This window comes from Olea europaea, chromosome 10, assembly GCF_002742605.1.
Source record: "Olea europaea var. sylvestris chromosome 10, O_europaea_v1, whole genome shotgun sequence".
NCBI classification, from domain to species: Eukaryota; Viridiplantae; Streptophyta; class Magnoliopsida; order Lamiales; family Oleaceae; genus Olea; species Olea europaea.
The window spans coordinates 2,308,189-2,329,809 of NC_036246.1; the positions used below are offsets into that span (position 1 = coordinate 2,308,189).

At 37.4% G+C, this 21,621-nt stretch overlaps 3 protein-coding genes across 5 annotated transcripts; 2 read left to right on the plus strand and 1 right to left on the minus strand.

The window, feature by feature from the left end:
* Nucleotides 1-4,386: 4,386 nt before the first annotated feature.
* Nucleotides 4,387-10,139, plus strand: LOC111400853 (ABC transporter B family member 15-like). The gene is made up of 7 exons (XM_023028294.1): nucleotides 4,387-4,718; nucleotides 5,862-5,916; nucleotides 6,008-6,186; nucleotides 6,274-6,731; nucleotides 6,817-7,357; nucleotides 7,573-8,472; nucleotides 8,600-10,139. Exons 1-7 carry the CDS (start codon nucleotides 4,500-4,502, stop codon nucleotides 9,980-9,982), a joined length of 3,735 nt encoding a protein of 1,244 aa, XP_022884062.1. The 5' UTR covers nucleotides 4,387-4,499; the 3' UTR covers nucleotides 9,983-10,139.
* Nucleotides 10,140-13,848: 3,709 nt separating this feature from the next.
* LOC111400140 lies at nucleotides 13,849-16,198 on the plus strand. Its single transcript, XM_023027577.1, has 3 exons — nucleotides 13,849-15,291; nucleotides 15,393-15,515; nucleotides 15,761-16,198. The coding sequence occupies exons 1-3, from the start codon at nucleotides 13,849-13,851 to the stop codon at nucleotides 16,196-16,198; spliced, it is 2,004 nt and encodes a 667-aa protein (XP_022883345.1).
* A 1,010-nt stretch (nucleotides 16,199-17,208) lies between these two features.
* On the minus strand, nucleotides 17,209-21,218 carry LOC111400854. 3 transcript variants are annotated; one of them, XR_002703869.1, is made up of 3 exons: nucleotides 18,930-21,218; nucleotides 17,595-18,859; nucleotides 17,209-17,511 (listed from the first exon to the last, which is right to left on the minus strand). XR_002703869.1 is itself a non-coding variant. In XM_023028295.1 (3 exons), exons 1-2 carry the CDS (start codon nucleotides 19,784-19,786, stop codon nucleotides 19,154-19,156), a joined length of 546 nt encoding a protein of 181 aa, XP_022884063.1. In that variant the 5' UTR covers nucleotides 19,787-21,218; the 3' UTR covers nucleotides 17,209-17,511; nucleotides 17,595-19,153. The 3 variants fall into 3 exon arrangements, 2 of the variants coding, with proteins under 2 accessions (XP_022884063.1, XP_022884064.1); XM_023028295.1 differs by having other exon boundaries at nucleotides 17,595-19,450; nucleotides 19,538-21,218; XM_023028296.1 differs by lacking the exon at nucleotides 17,209-17,511 and having other exon boundaries at nucleotides 17,521-18,859; nucleotides 18,930-19,450; nucleotides 19,538-21,218.
* Between the last annotated feature and the right edge of the window lie 403 nt (nucleotides 21,219-21,621).

The following is a 21,621-nucleotide window of genomic DNA, read 5'->3' on the forward strand; positions in this document are numbered from 1 at the left end:
TTCAATGAGTGAATTAATGCTCTTTAGGACATGTAAAACAGTGTACAAATTCATCACATTAAACTATTTGACCTAAAGTTCTTTGAAACAAATATTTGATAAACAAGTTATTTTCCTTTATACAACATTCCAATTTCCAACAATATAACACAGTAAATGAAAAAAGATAATTTAACATACAGATTACAGCAAGCACCTAAATCCAAATTCAGAAATGCATCACTTATATAAATCATCTTTACTACCATTTAAGTGAGACATTGTTTAATAGCTCAATTAATCAAATAAAATTTAATAATGCCAAGTATGCTCCTCATAGCTAAATTAAAATTGCAAAGCAGATCACATCATAGCACATTTGCACTGGTGACTACTGACTGATAAACTAAATTTCAGCAGTGTTGAATATAAAACGTACGTACCAAGAAGAAGAAGTAAGAAACTCTGAAACTGCCTCAACACTCAACAGTCTCCAACTCTACCCACAACAGAAAAGCTGCTTGCGCCTTCTCCATTGTTTTCGGCCTCCCCGTTAGACATTTTTGGCCACTATCTGAACGACTGAAACTGCAAAGGAGCGAAACAAAATTCAGCCACTGTTTTCTTAAAAAATTGACCTAAAAGTTTTTCAAATTTAGAAAAAGAAGATAAAGATCCGGGATCTAAAATACTGGCACTCCGTAGACCGTAGACGGTAGTTCTTACCTTTCTTAATGTCGAGTGACTCGAGTCCGTCCGATAATAAAAAACCGCCACAGGAGCCGGAGCCGGAGGATGCTGTCACATACTCACAGTGTCACTTGCCTCACTGTGTCGTTGCCGGTAGGTTTTAGTCTTTTAGAAGTGGTTGAGTCTTGAGTACTTGAGTTGAGTTGCAGAATGCAGACGTAGTCACGTAAGGAGGACTGGAGAAGCAACTGAACTGGTGACTGCAGTACAGCAGAAGACTGAAGACGTAATACTGCAAGTCTGAAATGTTGAAGTTGGGTTTCTTAATATTAAAAAAAAAAAAAAAAAATAGGGCTCCAAGTTTTTTTTGGGCCCCCTGATATGCTGGGCCTGAGGCAGAGGCCTCTTGGGCCTCTCCTCAGGTCCGGCTCTGACGCCAAGTCAATCAACTTTCGTGCTTCATACATAAAAAAATCATAGAATACACTAGAGATGCTTTGATAATGGATTGATCAATTCATAGAAACAAAATCAAACAAAGGCAGCGTTGGGATGTTGACTCAAAAGTGTCAAAAGTAAAAGAACTTCAATAGCAAATTTAAAATAAAAAGTTGTAATTATTAAATACTCCTTTGTGCTATGCCTTTGATGTGTCTATTTCATTAGTGGAGGAAAAGATGGCATAATGGCATGATCAAATTTGATTGCAGCATGGTCGGTTCCATTACGGGATAAGAAGAAAAAGATGGGATAAATTTGGAATAAAATAGAATTCTATACTTTCTACGATACTTGGGGTTTGGGAGTGAATAGATAGATATATATATATATTTTCTTCATCTTTTCATATTTTTTGTTTGCTATTTTTTCGAACAAAAATCCCGTAAACAAAATATTATGAATTGGTCTTAATTACAGACAGGCATATCCCATGTTTGACATAAAGCACTATTGGATCCTAGTTTTTATTGCTTTCTGTCAATCTTAGTTGCTTGCTTTATTTAGTATGTTTTGATGATTGTTTCCTTATTGAGTAACTTACGGGTTTGTGTCTTTATTTTTTATACAAGACATTGCAAAATTGTACCCAACTCGAATAAAAATTAAAGTTTGGAGTTATCCAAATATTCCCATCGGTCTTTCAAGTTTAAAACCAACTAGTTATCGATCAAGGTGTTTTATCTCAATTCAGCTACATCAACTAAAGCCTCCAGAGTTTAGGCATGCTATTCACGTGGCACGAGAATAGCAAAAGCACCTTCTCAATCTTTGCCTCGACTCCAGAGGACGAGCACTTGATGATCAAAATTATCTAAACTACTTGAAGTTTATAGTCAATTTTGATTCCTCTAGGGTCGTCACGATCTTTGTGTGGATGCTTAATGACGTATACCTTGATAATCAAATTATCTAAACAAAATAACACTATAATCAATCTTGATTGAATGGAGAATAGTCATTTCTATTATGATCACTATAAAACTAGGGTACTGAGTCGTGACTCACGACTCGTGACTAACTTTAAATCTCCAGTCACAAAAGTCATAACAAAAGCTAGAATTTTATTTTTAATTTTTTAAATCGTGATCATCAACTTGTCCATATTTAACGCTGGACGATTATCGGAAAAGTTTGATTACCTTTATTTAAAGTTTCAGGGTATTGACTGAGCCCCCAACTAATACTTTACATATGGAGACAAATCCGTGACATCAGACTCGTTGGAAGGCTTTTTTGGATTGAAACCTGAATGGTGCAGAATAGAAATTACTGCTTTTACCTGAACATAGTGCTTCTTTCTTTTGTTTGCTTGGTTCTGGTTTTTCTTGACGGCAACAGAAGTAATTTGTCTGTCCAAGTTTGGACCAAGAGCCGTGACTTCACTAAATTAATTAAGTGCCACATGATTTCTTGGTTTCCAGATATAGCTCTTGTTTGTCACGACATGTTCGATGTAGATTTTATTAAAATAAATTTTGTCAAAAATTATTTATTTGAAGAATGTATAGTTAAAAAATAGAAAAAATTTATGAATCTACGTGTAAAATCATTTTATTGGGAGAAATTATGGTTGAAAATGAATTTTAAAGAATCTATACCAAACAAGAACTTAATTTATAATTATAATCAATCAAATTTTACTTTTTATTCATATATGTCGCTAGAAATATAAATATTATTCTCTTACTAATCACTCATTTCTATCTATTTAAATTTAAATTGAATATAATCTATTTCCAAATAAGAGCATGGCAATAGAGCGTACCTCTTATGGGAAAAGTGAACCATGCTGTCCGGTTGCATCATTGTACAATGTTGACCTAGGTATGAATTGATACTATTGTACAATTCAGTACACAATAATTGATAAAACTAAATAGTACGATTATTCTTTTTTAAAAAGGTTGAATCCCAACTTTAAGGACCCCCATCGTTTCGTCCCTAAAACTTTGTGAGGGAGGTAAATTGCGGAATATGTCTCAACAGGCCAAGAAATAAGAGCTGTCTGTACACTGCACTTTCAAAGAGTCCAATTCTATATTTCAGGAATCGAACCTCCACACGACGGCTGCCAACAAGGCGTGAGATAACCTCACTCCTGTCCTTTGTACCACTGGACTATACCCTAGGGGGCAGCTACTGTTCTTTTTTAATACTACGGATGGTATCGAACTTATCTTACCAAACGTGTAAAACTCTCTCTAAGACTGTCTAATCGTTAATCTACCCAAATAAGGCCGCAATATTGATACGAGGCAAAGGAAAAAAGTGATCGTGTGAATAAGAATTGGTTTGGCCGTGGATTGATGAAGGCACAACACAAGCAATACTCGACATGCAACGCTAGCAAAAACGTAGCATGTGTTAGATATTTTTCATCATTTTGCATGGGTTTAATATTTTGTTTTGAGAATGATTTGCTGTCCGGATTAGTGTTTGTCGCTGCGCAATGGGGTTCGACCTTCTTTCTCTTGGCATCAATCAGTAATTTTCGAGTGTCTTCTTGGTTTGATCAAATAGTCACAATTTGAATCAAACGCCTTTATTGTATCCTAAGAGAGATTTTCTATAATACCCCAGTTGTGACTTTATTGAATAGAGGAGAAACATCTCTTAAAAGATAATGTTTTTTCGTGTCTTGGAGTTCATTAACGTATTCAGATTTCCCTACATTATTATCAACAGCATGTTGACCCAAAATTAATAATAAGGCAACACATGGATAAGGATAGCAAAATTACTTGCCCTGTCCCGTTTAGTGATTGGGGCAAGGATGGGAGCATAACTCTAGCTCTGATTATTGTATTTATTATATATTTTACAATTTAAATATCATTATAAATAAGTACAAGTGAATTTCATTAATCCCCCCGACCAGGATTTAAAGTTAATATATTTAATCAAGCAATCATTATTGTAATAACTAGAAATTTGAGTGAATAATTTCAGTCATATTTGTGTGCTTTACCTATTGCGGCTGTGAACTGCATGAATTTATTACATTTTGGCTATGAGACAAACCTTTAGCTTTGTAAAAGTGTGATCTTTTTCTTGACGATAAAAAATTGGTGGTTATCCGTAAAAGTTATGTTCTTTAATACTTTCGTTCCATTCTTTACTCATTGTGCTTTCATGTGTAATGTATTCGTAGTGAAAATTTTTCTCTATATATACCCATACTGCGAATTCATTTCAAAACTGCAAGTATCTCTCCATAGCAAAAGATAGAGATACTGGAAATTCTCCTTGAAGCTTTCTTCTTCTCGTTCTTCTTTCCAAAAGTTGGTAACGAAGAACTTGAATTTAAGTCACAGTAAGAAAATAAGAAAATGAAATTAAAAACGATAGTGAAGAAGAATAGTTCTATTAGGTCAATTTTCATTCATGCAGATGGTTTTGATATTTTCTTAATGATTATGGGATTCTTGGGAGCAGCTGGTGATGGAATTTCGATTCCGTTAATGACGTATATCACCGCAAAGCTGATGAACAATTTTGGTGCGGAGAATGCCTCAATCGTTAACTATTTCACGGAAGTCGTCAATCAGGTCTCTCTCCCTCTCTTCTTCTCTGCAGTTTTACTGTAGTTGTTTCGGTAAATTAGAATAATTCTATTGCTCTGGTGTTGAAAATGTATTGATAATTTGAATATTCGAATCGGGTTGGTTTACTAAGTAGCGAAACACTCTTTTCAGAAAGCTTGCTTCACAGTGTGCATTATTATATATATTTTTTGAATTTTCATTTTCTTATTCCGAATTAGTCATCTTCTACTATCAGCAGGAGCTGGAGGGGTAACACATTTTTAAAAAATTTCTGGAATTATGGACAATTTTTTAATATTATACAAAATACATATATAATTTTCTATGTGAAAGTTTAGTTTTTCAACATGAAAGTTGCAATAGGTTGCCTTCTATACGTGAGTTCCAATCCGAGTTGTGTTACAGTTATAATATTTTATTTTTCCTGTAGAAAATTTGAAGAATTGGTCCTTAACCTTTAGAATATATAACAAATACATCCTCAACCTTTGTAATTACACTTTTGAATCTCTGACATTTAGTTCCTAAATTTTTTACATTCTCAACCTTTGTGGTCGGACTTTTGAATCCCTAAGATCTTCTACTTTTTTTCACACCCTGAACCTTTACGAAGTTGAAAACTGTACCAAACTGTATTGACAACTCTTTGCTCCATAACCAAAATTCTGACTCAACCACTAATCCTCAGAAAATATGCTCAGAATAACCTTATTATTATACTTTGCAATATCTTAGTTTTTCCCTTATTGAGTCATTTAATTGTTGAAGTTTGCATATTGGTATAGTGCATGCCATACTCAGGGGCGGCTTTGAGTTATCTTTCTAGTGCTTTTGGGAACCAACCGGACTATAAATAAATTCAAGGCGGGCTCTTTTCTTTTGAAAAATTTGCAAAGTTTGTCCCTCGTCTTTAGCACCTATAGAAAATACATCCTCACCATTTAGTTCCTCAACTTCATTTTTTTGTCCGTATAGAAAGCTTGATAATTAACCTTGTAATAAATCTAGGCTCATTCTAATCTTGTTGTTTATACTACGCGCTTGTTTCCTTATTGAGCCATGTCATCTAATTGTCCAAGTTTCGTATTGGTATAGTGCATGTCATGCTAATATTGTCACCTGGATTTGGATTTTTTTGAGTGACAGAATTCACTGGGTCTGTGTTATCTGGCTTGTGGGCAATGTGTTGCTTGTTTCCTTGGTAGGTCTCCTTTTACCCTTACATGAAACTAGAGCCAATTAAAAGAAGGGTTCAAAAATTAAATCAAGACTTCCTTTTTCCCCCACTCCAGAGGGTTATTGTTGGACAAGAACAGCCGAGAGACAGGCTTCACGTCTAAGAACAAGTTATTTGAAAGCGGTGCTTAGGCAAGATGTTGGCTACTTTGATTTGCATGTAACCTCTACGGCAGATGTCATAGCAAGCGTTTCCAGCGATAGTCTTGTAATTCAAGATGTCATTAGTGAAAAGGTTGGCTTCATGCTTCTGTTTGTTTCAAATTTCAATCGATGCTAAATTTGTGTGATTCGATTGTTGACCCTTTTGAATTCACAACAGGTTCCAGTTTTTCTGATGAACTTATGGACTTTTGTGGGGGCTTATATAATGGCTTTCTTGATGGTCTGGAGGCTAGCAGTCGTGGGACTTCCATTTGCATTATTACTTGTGATACCAGGTTTGATCTACGGAAAATCTCTTATGGGCATTGCTCAAAAGATTAGGGATGAGTATAGCAAGACAGATACAATTGTGGAGCAGGCTATTTCTTCCATTCGAACAGTTTACTCATTTGTAGGGGAGAGTAGGACTAATGCCGAGTACTCTGCTGCTCTTCAAGGGACCGTTAAATTGGGATTAAGGCAAGGTTTAGCCAAAGGTTTGGCCATTGGTAGTAACAGCATCGTCTTTGCAATTTGGTCTTTCATTTCTTACTATGGCAGTACGTTGGTAATGTATCACGGCGCTAAAGGAGGCACTGTCTTTGCAGTTGGTGCTACTATTGCCATTGGAGGATTGTAAGGATTTTCTTCCATTTGTATATAATTAAGCATATCAAGTCTATGAATTTACTACTCATGGTTTTTGTTTCCTGTGAAACAGAGCACTGGGTACTGGTTTGTCTAACCTTAGATACTTCTCCGAAGCAATTGCAGCAGGCGAACGTATAATGGAAGTTACAACAAGAGTGCCAAAAATTGATTCAGAGAACAATGAAGGCCGAGTATTACAAAATGTTGTGGGAGAAGTTGAATTTAAACACATAGAATTCGCATATCCATCAAGGCCTGAAAGCATTATTTTTAAGGATTTCAATTTGAGAATCCCAGCAGGAAAGACAATGGCATTGGTTGGAGGAAGTGGGTCTGGAAAGTCAACGGTGATGGCTCTATTGCAGAGATTTTATGACCCGCTTAGTGGCGAAGTTCTTCTTGATGGGATCGCCATTGATAAGTTTCAACTGAAATGGCTAAGATCACAAATGGGACTGGTAAGTCAGGAGCCAGCCTTGTTTGCTACCACAATTAAAGAAAACATACTTTTTGGCAAAGAGGATGCATCATATGAAGAGATTATTGAGACCGCCAAAGCTTCTAATGCTCATAATTTCATTAGTCAACTGCCTCAAGGTTATGATACCCAGGTTTGCCTTGCCGTCCTCTTGTTCCTCGCCTTCTTTGTGCACTACCTTTCTTATTGCATTAACAGAGCTCATTACTAATAATAGTAACATATTTCATCGGACACACAACTTTTATCAACTTTTTTACAATAGATTTTATTAGTTTTTATCAGAATCTGTTAAAATTTTTATCAAAAGCTTTGTCAGGCTTTTGGTAACTTTTAAAATGCATGCAGGTCGGCGAGAGAGGAGTGCAACTGTCTGGTGGACAGAAGCAAAGAGTTGCAATAGCAAGAGCTTTAATCAAGGCACCAAGAATTCTCCTACTCGATGAGGCAACCAGTGCTTTAGACTCCGAATCAGAGCGAGTTGTTCAGGAAGCACTTGACAAGGCAGTGGCAGGACGTACCACCATCATCATAGCACACCGTCTTTCCACCATCCAAAATGCTGACATCATTTCTGTTGTCCAAAAGGGTCAGGTCATGGAGATTGGCTCACATGATGAGCTTATCGAGGATGAAAATAGCATATATAGTTCACTTGTCCGTCTACAACAAACTGAGAAAAATAAAGAATTTGCAAATGCTAATAGTCTTGCTGCATCAGCAGCCAGTGTAAATGAGGATATTCAGAACACTGTTAGTAAAAGACTATCAAATGTTAGTCAGTCCAGTTTAACTAATCCAGCATCACCAAGCCAAGGATCGAAGATTGCAACAATTTCCAGTGATCAAGTTTTTCCCGTTCCTTCATTTAGAAGACTATTGGCTATGAATTTGCCCGAATGGAGGCAAGCGTTATTAGGGTGTATAAGTGCAATGTTATTTGGAGCAATTCAGCCAGTGTATGCATTTGCCATGGGATCACTTATAGCTGTGTATTTCCAACCAGACCATAGCATAATTAAGAGAAAGACAGCTATATATTCTTTAAGTTTTCTTGGGTTGGCAATTTTCTCACTGTTGATCAACATTTGTCAGCATTATAATTTTGGAGCCATGGGGGAGTACTTGACAAAAAGAATCAGGGAGAAAATGTTTTCAAAGATACTCACTTTTGAAATTGGTTGGTTTGATCAGGATGAGAATGCCACTGGTGCAATTTGCTCTAGACTAGCCAAAGATGCCAATGTGGTAAGTTCACTAACTACTCTTCTATAATGAAGTAACAAATTTGTGTCATCAAAGAAATATTAGTTCTTCCAGTGAAATATAACTTATATCGAATCTAATAACAAAACGGTGTTTCACATTTATATAGGTCCGATCGTTGGTAGGCGATAGGATGGCACTTCTTCTCCAAACTTTCGCAGCAGTGATCATTGCTTGCACCATGGGATTGATTATAGCCTGGAAGCTCGCATTGGTAATGATAGCGGCACAGCCTATTATCATAATCTGCTACTATTGCAAGCGTGTCCTGCTCAAAAGCATGTCCAAAAAGGCCATCAAAGCCCAAGATGAAAGTAGCAAACTTGCAGCTGAAGCTGTTTCCAATATTCGTACTGTCACATCCTTTTCCTCCCAATCAAGAATTCTACAGATGCTCGAAAAAGCTCAAGAAGGGCCACAAAGGGAAAATATTCGACAATCATGGTTTGCAGGTATAGGGCTTGGGGCCTCTCAAGGCCTCATGACATTAACTTGGGCTTTGGATTTCTGGTATGGTGGTAAACTGGTAGCAGAAGGCTTCATGGGATCAAAAGCACTGTTCCAAACATTCATGATCTTGGTGAGCACAGGTCGTGTCATAGCTGATGCTGGGACTATGACAAATGATCTAGCCAAAGGTTCCGATTCAGTTGGATCAGTTTTTGCAGTGTTGGATCGATGTTCCTTAATTGAGCCAGATGATCCAGAAGGCCACAAGCCTAATAAATTAACTGGCCATGTTGAGTTGCAAGATGTTGATTTTGCCTATCCCGCAAGGCCTAGAGTGATGATCTTCAAAGGCTTTTCAATTATAATGGAAGTTGGAAAATCAACAGCATTGGTAGGAGAAAGTGGCTCCGGAAAATCGACTATAATAGGTTTGGTTGAAAGATTTTATGATCCACTTAAAGGAGTAGTAAAAATTGATGGCCTAGATATAAAGTCATATAACCTAAGGTCACTGAGGAAGCATATTGCACTCGTAAGCCAAGAGCCCACATTATTTGCCGGTACCATACACCAAAATATCGCATATGGAACATCAGAGCACATGGACGTAGCTGAGATCACCGTGGCGGCGAAGGCAGCAAATGCCCATGATTTTATCGCAGGGTTGAAGGATGGATACGATACATGGTGCGGTGATAGAGGGCTGCAGCTATCCGGGGGGCAGAAGCAGCGAATTGCAATAGCACGCGCCATTTTGAAAAATCCCACGATTTTGTTACTAGACGAGGCCACTAGTGCGTTAGACTCGCAATCAGAGAAAGTGGTGCAAGATGCACTTGAGCGAGTGATGGTGGGAAGGACTAGTGTAGTTGTGGCACACAGGCTAAGTACCATACAAAATTGTGATATGATTGCTATTTTGAGCAAAGGGAAAGTGGTAGAACAAGGTACTCACTCTTCCTTATTAGCTAAAGGACCAAATGGAGCATACTATACATTAGTTAGCCTCCAAAGAACTCATGGCACTCAATCAACTAATTGAGTTCATTATCTGTTATTTGAGCAATTAATATTCTAATAAATTGTAAATGGAATGATATTCTCATCCCATTTCCCATTCTACAAAGTCGACTTGAATAATGCTTAGTTTGTGGAGTTCTCTTTGTTCAATAAATTGAGGTGCTATCTTAGTTTGTGAAGTTTTCTTCGCATTTGTATGTCGTTTAACAATAACAAAATTATTTGTTATATTAATTTATAGAAATCAAGGTCTAAACATATGCATAACTCCAAACTTTATTTTTTATTCAATATCATTATGTGTATTACAATGTCTTCTATAGAATATAAATACAACCACCAAACAATAATTTAATAAGGCAAAGATCGAAAAAGAAGCTATAATTGATTCTTCCAATATTCTATTGCATTATACTAATAGGATTTTAAAACTGGAGGAAGACTGATTATAGTGATTATCATGATTCAAGCTGTTTCGATTGAATTAAAGAAAATGTTTACTTACTATTGTTCATGACCACTGTAAGTGTGTGAATGTCAACCCATGCTTTCATCATAAAATTCTAGCTCGAAGATAAGATGCATTTGAAATTGTACAATTTATACTTGATTTCTTTTGATCACGCAAATGTAGCTATGCACATTGAAAAGCTGTTTTATGCCTTTTAATTTAGAAGAATCCAAGTATAAATTGTACGACCTAACATGCATCATATCTTTGAGCCTAAATTTTAAGATGAAAGCTTTGAGATGACTTTCCTAGTTGTACGTCCACGGACTTACAAGTAGCCATGAAAAATTTGATAAGTAAACATTTTATTTGATTCAACTGAAACACCCTAAGTTACAAGAAGCACAATAACCACTATAATTAGTCCAACTCTAGTTCAAAAGTCCTAATAATGTAATGCAATAAAAGAGCGGAAGAACCAATATATCATTGATTAGGTGGATTGCTTCATTCTCCTTCAATGATCCTTCAATCGCCAATGTCTATATTGTCAACATATTATTTTCTCTGGTCTTTGTGGTTCATCTTCTTGAATTCTTGTCTTCCTTAGGGCCAAACAATCTTATATCAAATAACGTTTGTAGAAAACTTCTAAGAATAAATTCTCACATATTATTTCTCCTTTTTATTGGCACTTCTGTTACATTCTCCATATTAAAATAGGCGGATCATCATAACTATCATCACCATCAAACTCATCTCATTGTTCGAATTGGAAGGAGTGAGAATATTTAAATTCATGTCGGAATCCCCACCTGAAAACTCATTGCCAAGTGAGCCACCTAAGGATTCCAACACCTCTAGTTGTTGATTCTTGATGGTGGCCATTTGTTTCATCATTAAGTCCATCTGTTGACGTAGTTGGGTTATATCTTCTCGACATGTGATCTCATTATAATGAATCGATAGCTTTGATCCTGATCTTAAATGCATCATTGGATCACCGAGATCATTATTAGCTCCAGAAGAATTTGAAGCACGCCTTTGTAGTTGAAAATGAATATTCCACGATAGCAAATCCAAAACATATAGAAATCAATACAAATGAAAAAGGAAGATATGATAAAGAATGCTGCTATAAGTCACTAAGATAACATCAAAATATCAGACAATCCTCACATATCAGTAATAACATAGAACCAAGTGTTTGGCCCCCCGGGACAAAGCCCAGTGGTGCAAAGGACAGGAGTGAGGTTATCTCACGCCTTGCTGACAGTCGCAGTGTGGGGGTTCGATTCCTGAGACATGGAATTGGATTCCTTGTAGGCACAGTGTACAAGCAGCTTTTGTTCCCTGGTTTATTGGGGCACATTCCGCGATTTATCTCTCACAAAGCTTTAGGGGCGGGGCGGTGAGGGCCCTTAAGGTTGGGGTTTAACCCCTCATAGAACCAAGTGTTTGACTATACACATACCATGATTTGTATCTTGCTCTATGATAACAGTTGTATCAGAGTTTGGAAAGCGTCCACCAGATGCCACAGTTGATCCATCTTCTTCAACCAGAGTATCCATATTTGTGAAGCCCATCTTACAATAACTGACTCGTTCAGGTGATGTGTTTGAATCTCCATTGCAGTTAGCTTTTGGCTTCTTCAAGTTCAAGATAGTAGCATCAGCATTTGGACTTCCATCACTCTTAGTAATGCTTGTTGCAGTATTTTTCACAGTTCCAAGCTTAAAGGCAGCATCACCTTCAGTAGCCTCTGAGCTACAAAGTCGAGAATGAACACCCAGCATTGGCACAATAAAAGTAGTATAGAACCTCAAAATTTTATTTGGTTTCTCTTTTGTTGAGTAAATCTCGTTAGAAGAATGCTTAATAATCAGTATATAAGTCTTTGTGAATGTCAGCATCAACATATACAAATCTAAGATTTGGAAGGATGGAATATCTACTTCCTGCAGTAATACTGAGTAGCAAATCTGAAAATACCTCGTGTTAGAACGAGACAAAAATGTATTTAACATGTAGCCTAGAAAATTAAATAGATTATAGCCTGAATCTAATAAAGGAAGTAAAGATCAAGAAATAAATATGCACTGAAGATGCAAAGTTAAAACATTGAAAAATGTTGGTATCAATTAAAAAGATTTACAGTCCAACTTGAAACTATTATGGAAACAATTCGAAGAGAGAACTGAGATGATTTTCTCACATAATGAACAAAATAGATACAACTGTTACAACTTTCGATATCTAAAGGTCCCGAGTAAATTGCAAAAATGCATTAGGAGATGGTAAGTATGTAGACATTTACGATTGGTAATCATCTATAGTGTCGAATCGCTCAACTTTTTGACAGGAAGCAAACTTCTGACCTAGAATGACCAAGTACGCCTAACTTTATAAATAATTAAAAAAAAAAAGATAGAAAGTACGCCCAACTTTAATAATAATAAAAAAAAGAAAAAGAAAGAAAGAAAAACAGATAGAAAGTCAAATGTAATTATGTGAAAATACTTGGGGATGGGCATGGGTTGGGTTGGGTCGTTTTTATCTCAACCCAAACCCAAGCACAATTCAATATGGTCGGTTTCATCTAGGGAAAAATTCATATTACCGAGAGTAAATTTGGCCCAATTCAAAAATGAGGTAACATGTTTACATTTTTTGAAATCTGATTTCATAAACAACTGTATGTCAAAATCTTTTTCCAAATCAGTTTCCTAAAAACTAGGAACGTATCTCCATCAACACACATATCTCCATCAACACCAGTATGTATCATAATAGATTTCACATCCCTAAAATAAAATGTTTCATCTCCAAGCCGACGACAAAAAAACTGAATTTGTTTTTTTTTTGTTGACGGAATTCCTTTGATTGACGTCGATCGCATAATCCAGGTCACAGTTGGGGAAAGACGATCGTTTAACAGCAAATTAGTCAACGGATTCGTCCATACAGCATCCAATTCAGCAGCCGTTGTCGTATTCAAGGGTTTCGATTTTCATCGGGTACGTCATTGAAAATCAATTAATCTCACAATCCGCTTGTTACCTGATAACCACTGCGACGGAATCCCTGTTATATGTGAATTATGATTGTGATCTTAATTGCATTATAATTGGTGACGCATTTCCTCTCGTCTACATATTGCGACTCCTTTTCAATATCTGTGACTTGATGCTCTGACCTAATCTCCATTTGCGTTTGAAACTTTTACATATTTGCTGTAATAACCGTATTGTGCTCCATTTGAAACTTTGACACATATGTGACATGATGCCATGACCTGTTCCAATTTGCAATGAAACTGCGACGAATTTGCTGTTACACGCAAAATGTGACTCCGTGTCATAATCTGTGTTATTCATTAGTTGTGACCTACACCTTGTTTTGTAATTGACATTATTCTAGTTGATGTTTCAGAAATGGGATACATACATGTTTGCCTATTGAATGGTTCAGAGCCTTCATTGGTCTTAATCGATAGTAATTGTGGGTACATGCAACTGGTTGATACAGTTATAGCTGAGATTAGATTGGATCTCACTGAAGTGGCAGTCACAATGAAGTATGTTTTGAATAGTGAACTACCTCCAATTGTGATCAAGAATGACAATAATGTGTTGTCATACATGGCGTTGAAAGATATGGAACGTGACCCATCCAAATATCCAATCATCATTGAGGTCACGGAAGAAGATAGCCAACAGAACAATGGAATGTTACCATTTGGTGTGGAACCCAGTGGACCAAAATTTTCATTGATGGATATGTCATCAGATATATGCGGGACGATAATAGAACCATTGTCTGACAACTATGAGTATGAGGTCACGGTTGTATCGGTCACCAGCGCTAGGGACGTAGAGATGGGAAGGGTTTTTCGTAACAAAGAGATCATGAAGCTGAGCTTGTCCCTTTATGCGATCCAAAACATGTTTGAATATGTGGTTGTTCGTTCAGATAAGAAAGACTATCTTGTCAAGTGTTCATATGACGAGTGTGATCGGATCTGTAGAGCATCTAGGGTGGCTAGAACGGATTTGTTTAAAATTAGGCATATTGTAGAACGTCACAGATGTGCTTCTAACATTATACTTGGTTCTCATAGGCAAGCAACAAAAGCAATTGTGTCGCACTGCATAAAATGCAAGTACACATCGTCACGCACTCTGTATACCCCAAATGATATACGTAATGACGTGGTGCATACGTATGGAGTATCGTTGAATTATGTGAAAGCGTGGAGGTCTCGGGAGGAAACTTTGAAACTGATTAGGGGTGATCCAGCAGATTCTTTTAATAATATACCAAGATTCTTTGCCATGTTGCAACATACAAATCTTGGAACGGTCACAGATCTGGAGCTTGATGGTCACAGTAGGTTCAAATATTGCTTCATGGCGCTAGGCTCATCAATTCAAGGTTGGGGACATTGTAGGCCAGTTGTTGTGGTTGATGACACGTACTTAAGTGGACACTATGGTGGGACGTTATTTACGGCGTGTACACAGGATGCAAATAATAGCATATACATACTTGCTTTCGGGATTGGAGATAGTGAGAATGATGCCTCGTGGACATGGTTCTTCGAAAATTTGAGGAAGGCATACGACTACATAGAAGGGTTGTGCTTCGTATCGGATCGCCATAATAGCATCAAAAATGCTATTGAGAAGGTGTATCCAGGAACATGTTATGGAATTTGTTCGTATCATCTCCTTCAAAATCTAAAGTCACGTTATGGAAAATTGGGTAAAAATATAACACAAACATTTAATTCAGCTGTTCGTGCCTACACGTTGTCAGAATACGACTACAACATACAACAACTCGACACGATTAATGGAAAGATAAAGAGTTACCTGGTAATATATTACATATTACCACCAAGTTATATTATTGTGCATACATTTATTCCAGTATTGTGAAATATATCATTAACAGATAATCATGTTTATGTTTGTAGGACGGTGTTGGGCCCGCTAAATGGTCACGATTCCACATGCCAACGAATCGATATTCTACAATGACATCGAATATAGTAGAGTCGGTTAATGCGGTCACAAAATCTGCCAAGAACTATCCCATTGTAGCTTTTTTGGAGTCATTACGACAAACCATACAGTCGTGATTTTGTAGATATCAGGAATCCGCGCAAGCCACTTTCACAACCTTGTCAAGCAAGTATGAGAAGCAAATGAGGGAAATGAGCACGGATATGAGAAACTTGAGGATAATGTCAACATTTGTGCCTGAAATGTTATCTGTGACCTGTAAGTTGTTCGTTGTGGCCAACTTCTTATTGACATTTGTTATATTATTTTTTGGTTGTAGGTTGCGCGTATTAATCAGGCAATGTTCTCAGCCAGCTGTGCAAAATTAACTTTTGTTGTTGATATAGAAGGACATACATGCACGTATAAGATGCTTCAAGTTGATCAACTACCGTGTCCACACGCTCTGGCTGTGATTGCAAGTGTGAAGATGGATCCATATGAATTTTGTTCATATTATTACACGAGAGAAGCATACAAGAATACTTACAACGAAACAATTTTCCCTTTAGGAAATCCAAATGAATGGATAGTGCCCAAAGACTTTGAGAACATAGTCGTTTTACCACCTAATCAAAAGCGAAGTTGCGGAAGGTCTACTAAGAAGAGGTTTAGATATGCAGTTGAAGATAACATAACTGTCAAATACGGTCGTTGCGGTGAAAGTGGTCACAATCGCAGACCTTGTAGCAGTTTGGTTCCATTAAGTCAGATTTAATCGAAAAAACAAAGAAAAAAATAAGGAAGTCAACTGATGATACATATCACGGAACTTGCAACAGTTTGGTTCCGTTAAGACAGTTGGTTTACTTTTTCATTCATTGTTTGAATGTAATATCGGACACAATTTGTTAGAGGACAAAAATATTTATTTAATAACAACATTTCCAAGTTCAAACCTTATAATAAGTATATTTTACTATTGTACTTGTAATGTTCTTTCCACATGAACATGTTTTTAAATACAAGCAAACATGACAGGTGGGGATTGGGTATACCCTAAAAGAACCTGTGACGTGTGTTGTGACCATTACAGTGCGAACTTTCACTGGGCGGTTGTTACAGTCATTTCATAATAAACGAGTTTAGGGTGTCACAGGTAAAAAATGGTCTGTTAGATGTTATGTAAACCTAGAACATTGACCTGTGACATTTGCTACGAACTATGGTTGTGCACGAAGAATATTATACTTATTGCGACATTTTCGGTGACTTTTTATTTGACATGTGACCCGTACTGGGACCCGTTGGCAAAAGATTGTGCATAAAGAATTGGAAGATGTGATCTTTGCTATGACCTGTTTCCAGTTGCCTGTGACCTTTGCAGCGAACTATGGTTGTGCACGAAGAATATTATACTTATTGTGACATGTTAGGTGACCTTTTATGTGACATGTGACCCGTACTGTGACCTGTTGGCAAGGACTGTGCATAAGGATTTGAACATGTGATCTCTGCTGTGACCTGTTTCCAGTTGTCTGTGATATGAACAATATACATCAAACTGTGACCTGGTCGTTGACTTCTTCTGTGACCTGTTTACAGTTGCTGTGACCTTTGCAGCGAACTATGGTTGTGCACAAAGAATATTATACTGATTGTGACATGTTAGGTGACTTTTTATGTGACGCAATATCTCAAGCTGAATAATACATTCAAAACATAATTTTAAGACACATGAATCCAAAACTCAAACTATTACTTAAATACTGTTGCTTAAATCAAATACAAAAGAGTATCCCCATAACACAACACCCTTGTTCAAAGCAAACAAAAAAATTATCCATAACCACACTTCACATTCCATTCTACTGTATTTTCAAACTACACCTCTAATATCACTCAATAACTATACTATCTCCACCGGTTGGCAGCAACGTCTTCCTCTCTGTACTGATTTCACGGTGCTTGAATAACAATGATGCAACATCCAGACGTGCTCCAACCGCATCGAATTTCATCGGCATCGATCCTAAATCGTCAAGAAGCATGTACTCGGCATATTTAATCACATATATGCCACAGTTATGCCTGCAAAGTGAAAAAAATTCCAGTCCATTATGTGTAGAATCATATTATTTCAGTATGTTTAAATTCTCGGTGACAAAAATTACCCATTATTCTGTTGCAGGACGGAGGAATTAAGCACCACCTTCAAGTCCTTGGAATCGTCAGCAGATGGATCTGAATTCTTTCTCCAAATTCCAATACGGTCCATGAGGTGAGGGATCATTTTAACGAAAGGATCAATTCCAATAAGGATCTTGATGTCATTGTATGTTTCCCTTGCCGAATTTAATACAAGTAAGGTCTGCTTTTTGATATCAAGCACTGCAAGTATCTAATGTGTTTTGTTTGTAGGCAGAATGGGCATGAACACAAGGTCCACTTCTGCCCAAGGTTTGCTCAATGGAATTCGTGCACCTGTGATGTCGTCAATGAGTCTCTCATCCGTGACAATTACCTCTGGATCTTACTTGAACTTGTGGTACATGTTTTTCAGCTTAGCTTGAAACAACGTGTCGGTCGTGCTGGCGATGACTTTAATGTTTTTGCCATTACTTGGTAACTTACGTATGTAGTAGAAGCACACATCCATATGCTAAAAAAATGGAAAACTGTGAGATTGAATTGACTTATAAATTGTGCAGGGTGAACTGTGACCAGAAAATATGCTTGAGTGCACTCTGTAAATGACTGTGACCTATTCACCATTATCTGTGACCAACCGCAAATGGTCTGTAATCATTACATGTGACCTGTTATGCATACCAAAATGTGACCTGCATTGGGACATACAAACCATGCATATGGCATTGCGAACTTTATAAATTGGCTGTGACCATGACCATGGAATGTATGACATACTCATATGAATTGAGACTTACAAATAGATGCACACCGAACAACTCAGTGACCCATACCTAGACACAACTTCGTACCACCATCTTCTAAATTGTGCAGGGTGAAATGTGACCAGAAAATATGCTGGAGTGCACTCTGTAAATAAACTGTGACCTTTTCTCCTTTATCTGCGACCAACCTCAAATGGCCTGTGACCATTACATGTGACATGTTATGTATACAAAAATGTGACCTGCATTGGGACATATGAAACACGTGTATCGCATTATTAACTTTATAAATGCTGGAATGTAAGAAGGACGCAGGCAGTGACATATAGTTACTTGGCTATGACCATGACCATGGAATCTATGACCTACGCATATGAATTGAGACTTACAAAAGGATACATACCGAACTACTCATTGACACATCCCTAGACACAAGTCCATACCACCATGTTTTATTTCCGATGAGGAACTGACCAACAAGAAAAGGTGGACGAATACAATCATCTCGGTCATTAAACTTTTTCCTGCAAAGAAAACTTGATTGAATATTCATACACGAACTAATTATAATGATATGCAAAAAATAAAGCATACTTGTTATGTGGCTTATATCCTCTCTGGAACCAACTCTGAAAGTCAGCAATATCGGCATGGTCCACAGACTGATTGTAGTGTTGGAAGATTACGACATTATTAGAATGCTTGTTTTGCTTCCCTTCATGAACATACGTAGATTGAAGTGCTTTAGCCGGCTTAGGAGCCCTCTTAACAGGCAATCCAGAACTTTGCGCAGAAATAGGAGACTCCTGCATGTTAATTTAATATGGACTATGACTTGCTGAAACATGCAACGCACAGTAGTTTACATAGCTGACAGAATTATCTGGGCTTACCACCTTCTCAGCAAATTTCGTGTCCTTCAGAACATCATATACGACAAACGCAACATACGTTTCCACCTTTTTTGATTTCCTTGGTTCTATGGGTGTTGGTTGCGTGAAACAAATACCCAGATTGAAGGATGGAGGTTGTAGGCTATATGGAAATTCAACGTCAACGTCGGTTTCCATCTTACCCTTGCCTTTAGAATCAACTGTTATTTCAGCATCTCCAACCTGTAACATAAAATGTATAATCATAGTCAAAGTTCATAGACAAATGAACATATATCATTTTATGAGATCACATGGTATGTTGATTACCTTATCCAAAGGTTCATAATCTCTGACAATGTTTAACCCAGATTTATCTCTGAATTTGGTCAAGATTTTTTCCATGGAACTAGAAATCAAGGCGGTCATAGATTCGGTCATAAACTGTAAGTTCGATCTGATGTCAATCAAATCTGTATGGATTTCACCTTGCATGTGGATAATATTGTTCAATTTGTTTTGCTGATCATGCTTGAGCGACAATATCTCTGACTTCATCGCATCGATTACCACACTCATCCGACGATTCTCAGTTTGGAGTTCAGTTAATTGTTTGAAAAACTATTTTCGCATTTCATCAACCACCTACACCACATGACTACCCATTATCAGTGGCAATAAAATGGTGAAAACATCTATAGTCCAGATGCCTGCGACCCATAATGAACTAACAGATCAATGACCTATAAACTATGACATAGAAACGAACTACGATGTTGCACCAAGAATAATAACTGAATGTGTCATAACCTGTGACATGTGACCCGTTCTATGACATGTTTCTAATACATGTGATGTGTGCACACGACGACTCATGAACACAGCAAAAGGTGGAATAACCTGTGACCCGTAATGAATTGACAGAAAAACCGTTAGCTAGAAAATGTGACCCGTGACCCACAGCTGACATTATTTAACAACTTATATCGTTTGGCGCCGGCTGATCCTCCCTACTAGGCAAATTGGCATTGAACGTTTTTCCCTACCATCTGGGTAGGGTGTCAACAAAATCGTCATCACGATCGTCAAGAGGCACATCAGAGTGACCAAGTCTACCATCCGTAATCATAAGCAGTGGCGTAGATGTTTTTTTACTCGAGTAACTCGGCTTCCCAGTTGTCCTGATGGAATGAACTGATTTGTCCACCATACCTCCCTTTCTCTTCTCCCCTCCCCACGTGCACGTTCCAGTTGGACAGGCTTGATATATTGTACTTCATACATGTACGGCATTGCCATTTTCATGTCTGAAGGGTCCAGGTCACGTATTTCTATCTGCCATTCCAAGCACAAAGACATTGTAATGTCAGCACACTACATCGATATACAAAATAATAAACCCAAGCAATGAGCTGTAACAGTAACTGGGTATATGTACGGTCATAACCGTGTGATGCATGTCATGAGTATGTTCTGTGACCTGTATATTATTAATTGTGAGTCAATGAACATATGTTGTGACTTGATATGTATAATATCTGACTTAGATACACAACTATTTAAGTTCTGTGTTACGACTTGTGACTTAAGGATAAGCACATTTGAGATACATTGACGTATAGTAAATGGTGTTAAGATAATTACTTTGGGATTACAGAAGCAATCAGGTCCGTCAAGCTTAGCAGCAGGTGGGTGATCATCTGCCGTCCAATTCATTATTCGGGAATACGATCTTGAGGTCCTTGTTGCTACATATCCATCGAGGGTAGGGATTGTCTCGTAAATCCATACTTAAAATGCTATTAGAAGATCTCGTAGTCTATAATGGGTCGTTCTCTTGCTCAAACCCTCCCTCAATGAACTAATTAGTGTCTCAAAGAGTGACTTACCCCATGGGAACGAGTCCATCAGATTAAAATCCTCTACTAAAACAAAGTAATGAAATACAACGCACCAAGTCTTGAAACATCCTCATTTGGAATGTCACCAGCAGAAAGAAATCTTTCCTTTACATCTGCATGTGCCACCACCTTCAAGTTACTAAAGTATCTCCTTTTCAAACGCGAGGGAGTCTTCTCCAACTGATTCATATCCACATCACCAAAGTATCTAAGACCAGTCACCAAACAAAACTCCAATACAGAGAATCTTACAAGCCTCCTAACTATATTGAACCACATTTCATTCTCATTATGCTGGCGAACCTGCCTCAACAGGAAATAATGTATCAACTGCGACTGTACAGCAATTTCATCGCATTCCATGAAGTGTGCAACACATGTGTTCTGCAGTATACGCTGTTGGTCTTCATTAAGGTTGGCTTTGAAATTAGACAGCACACCCTTCTTGGGTGTAATCGTGATTTTACCGAGAAACCAACTATTCTCTGGTATGATAGATCTCCAAGCTTGCGC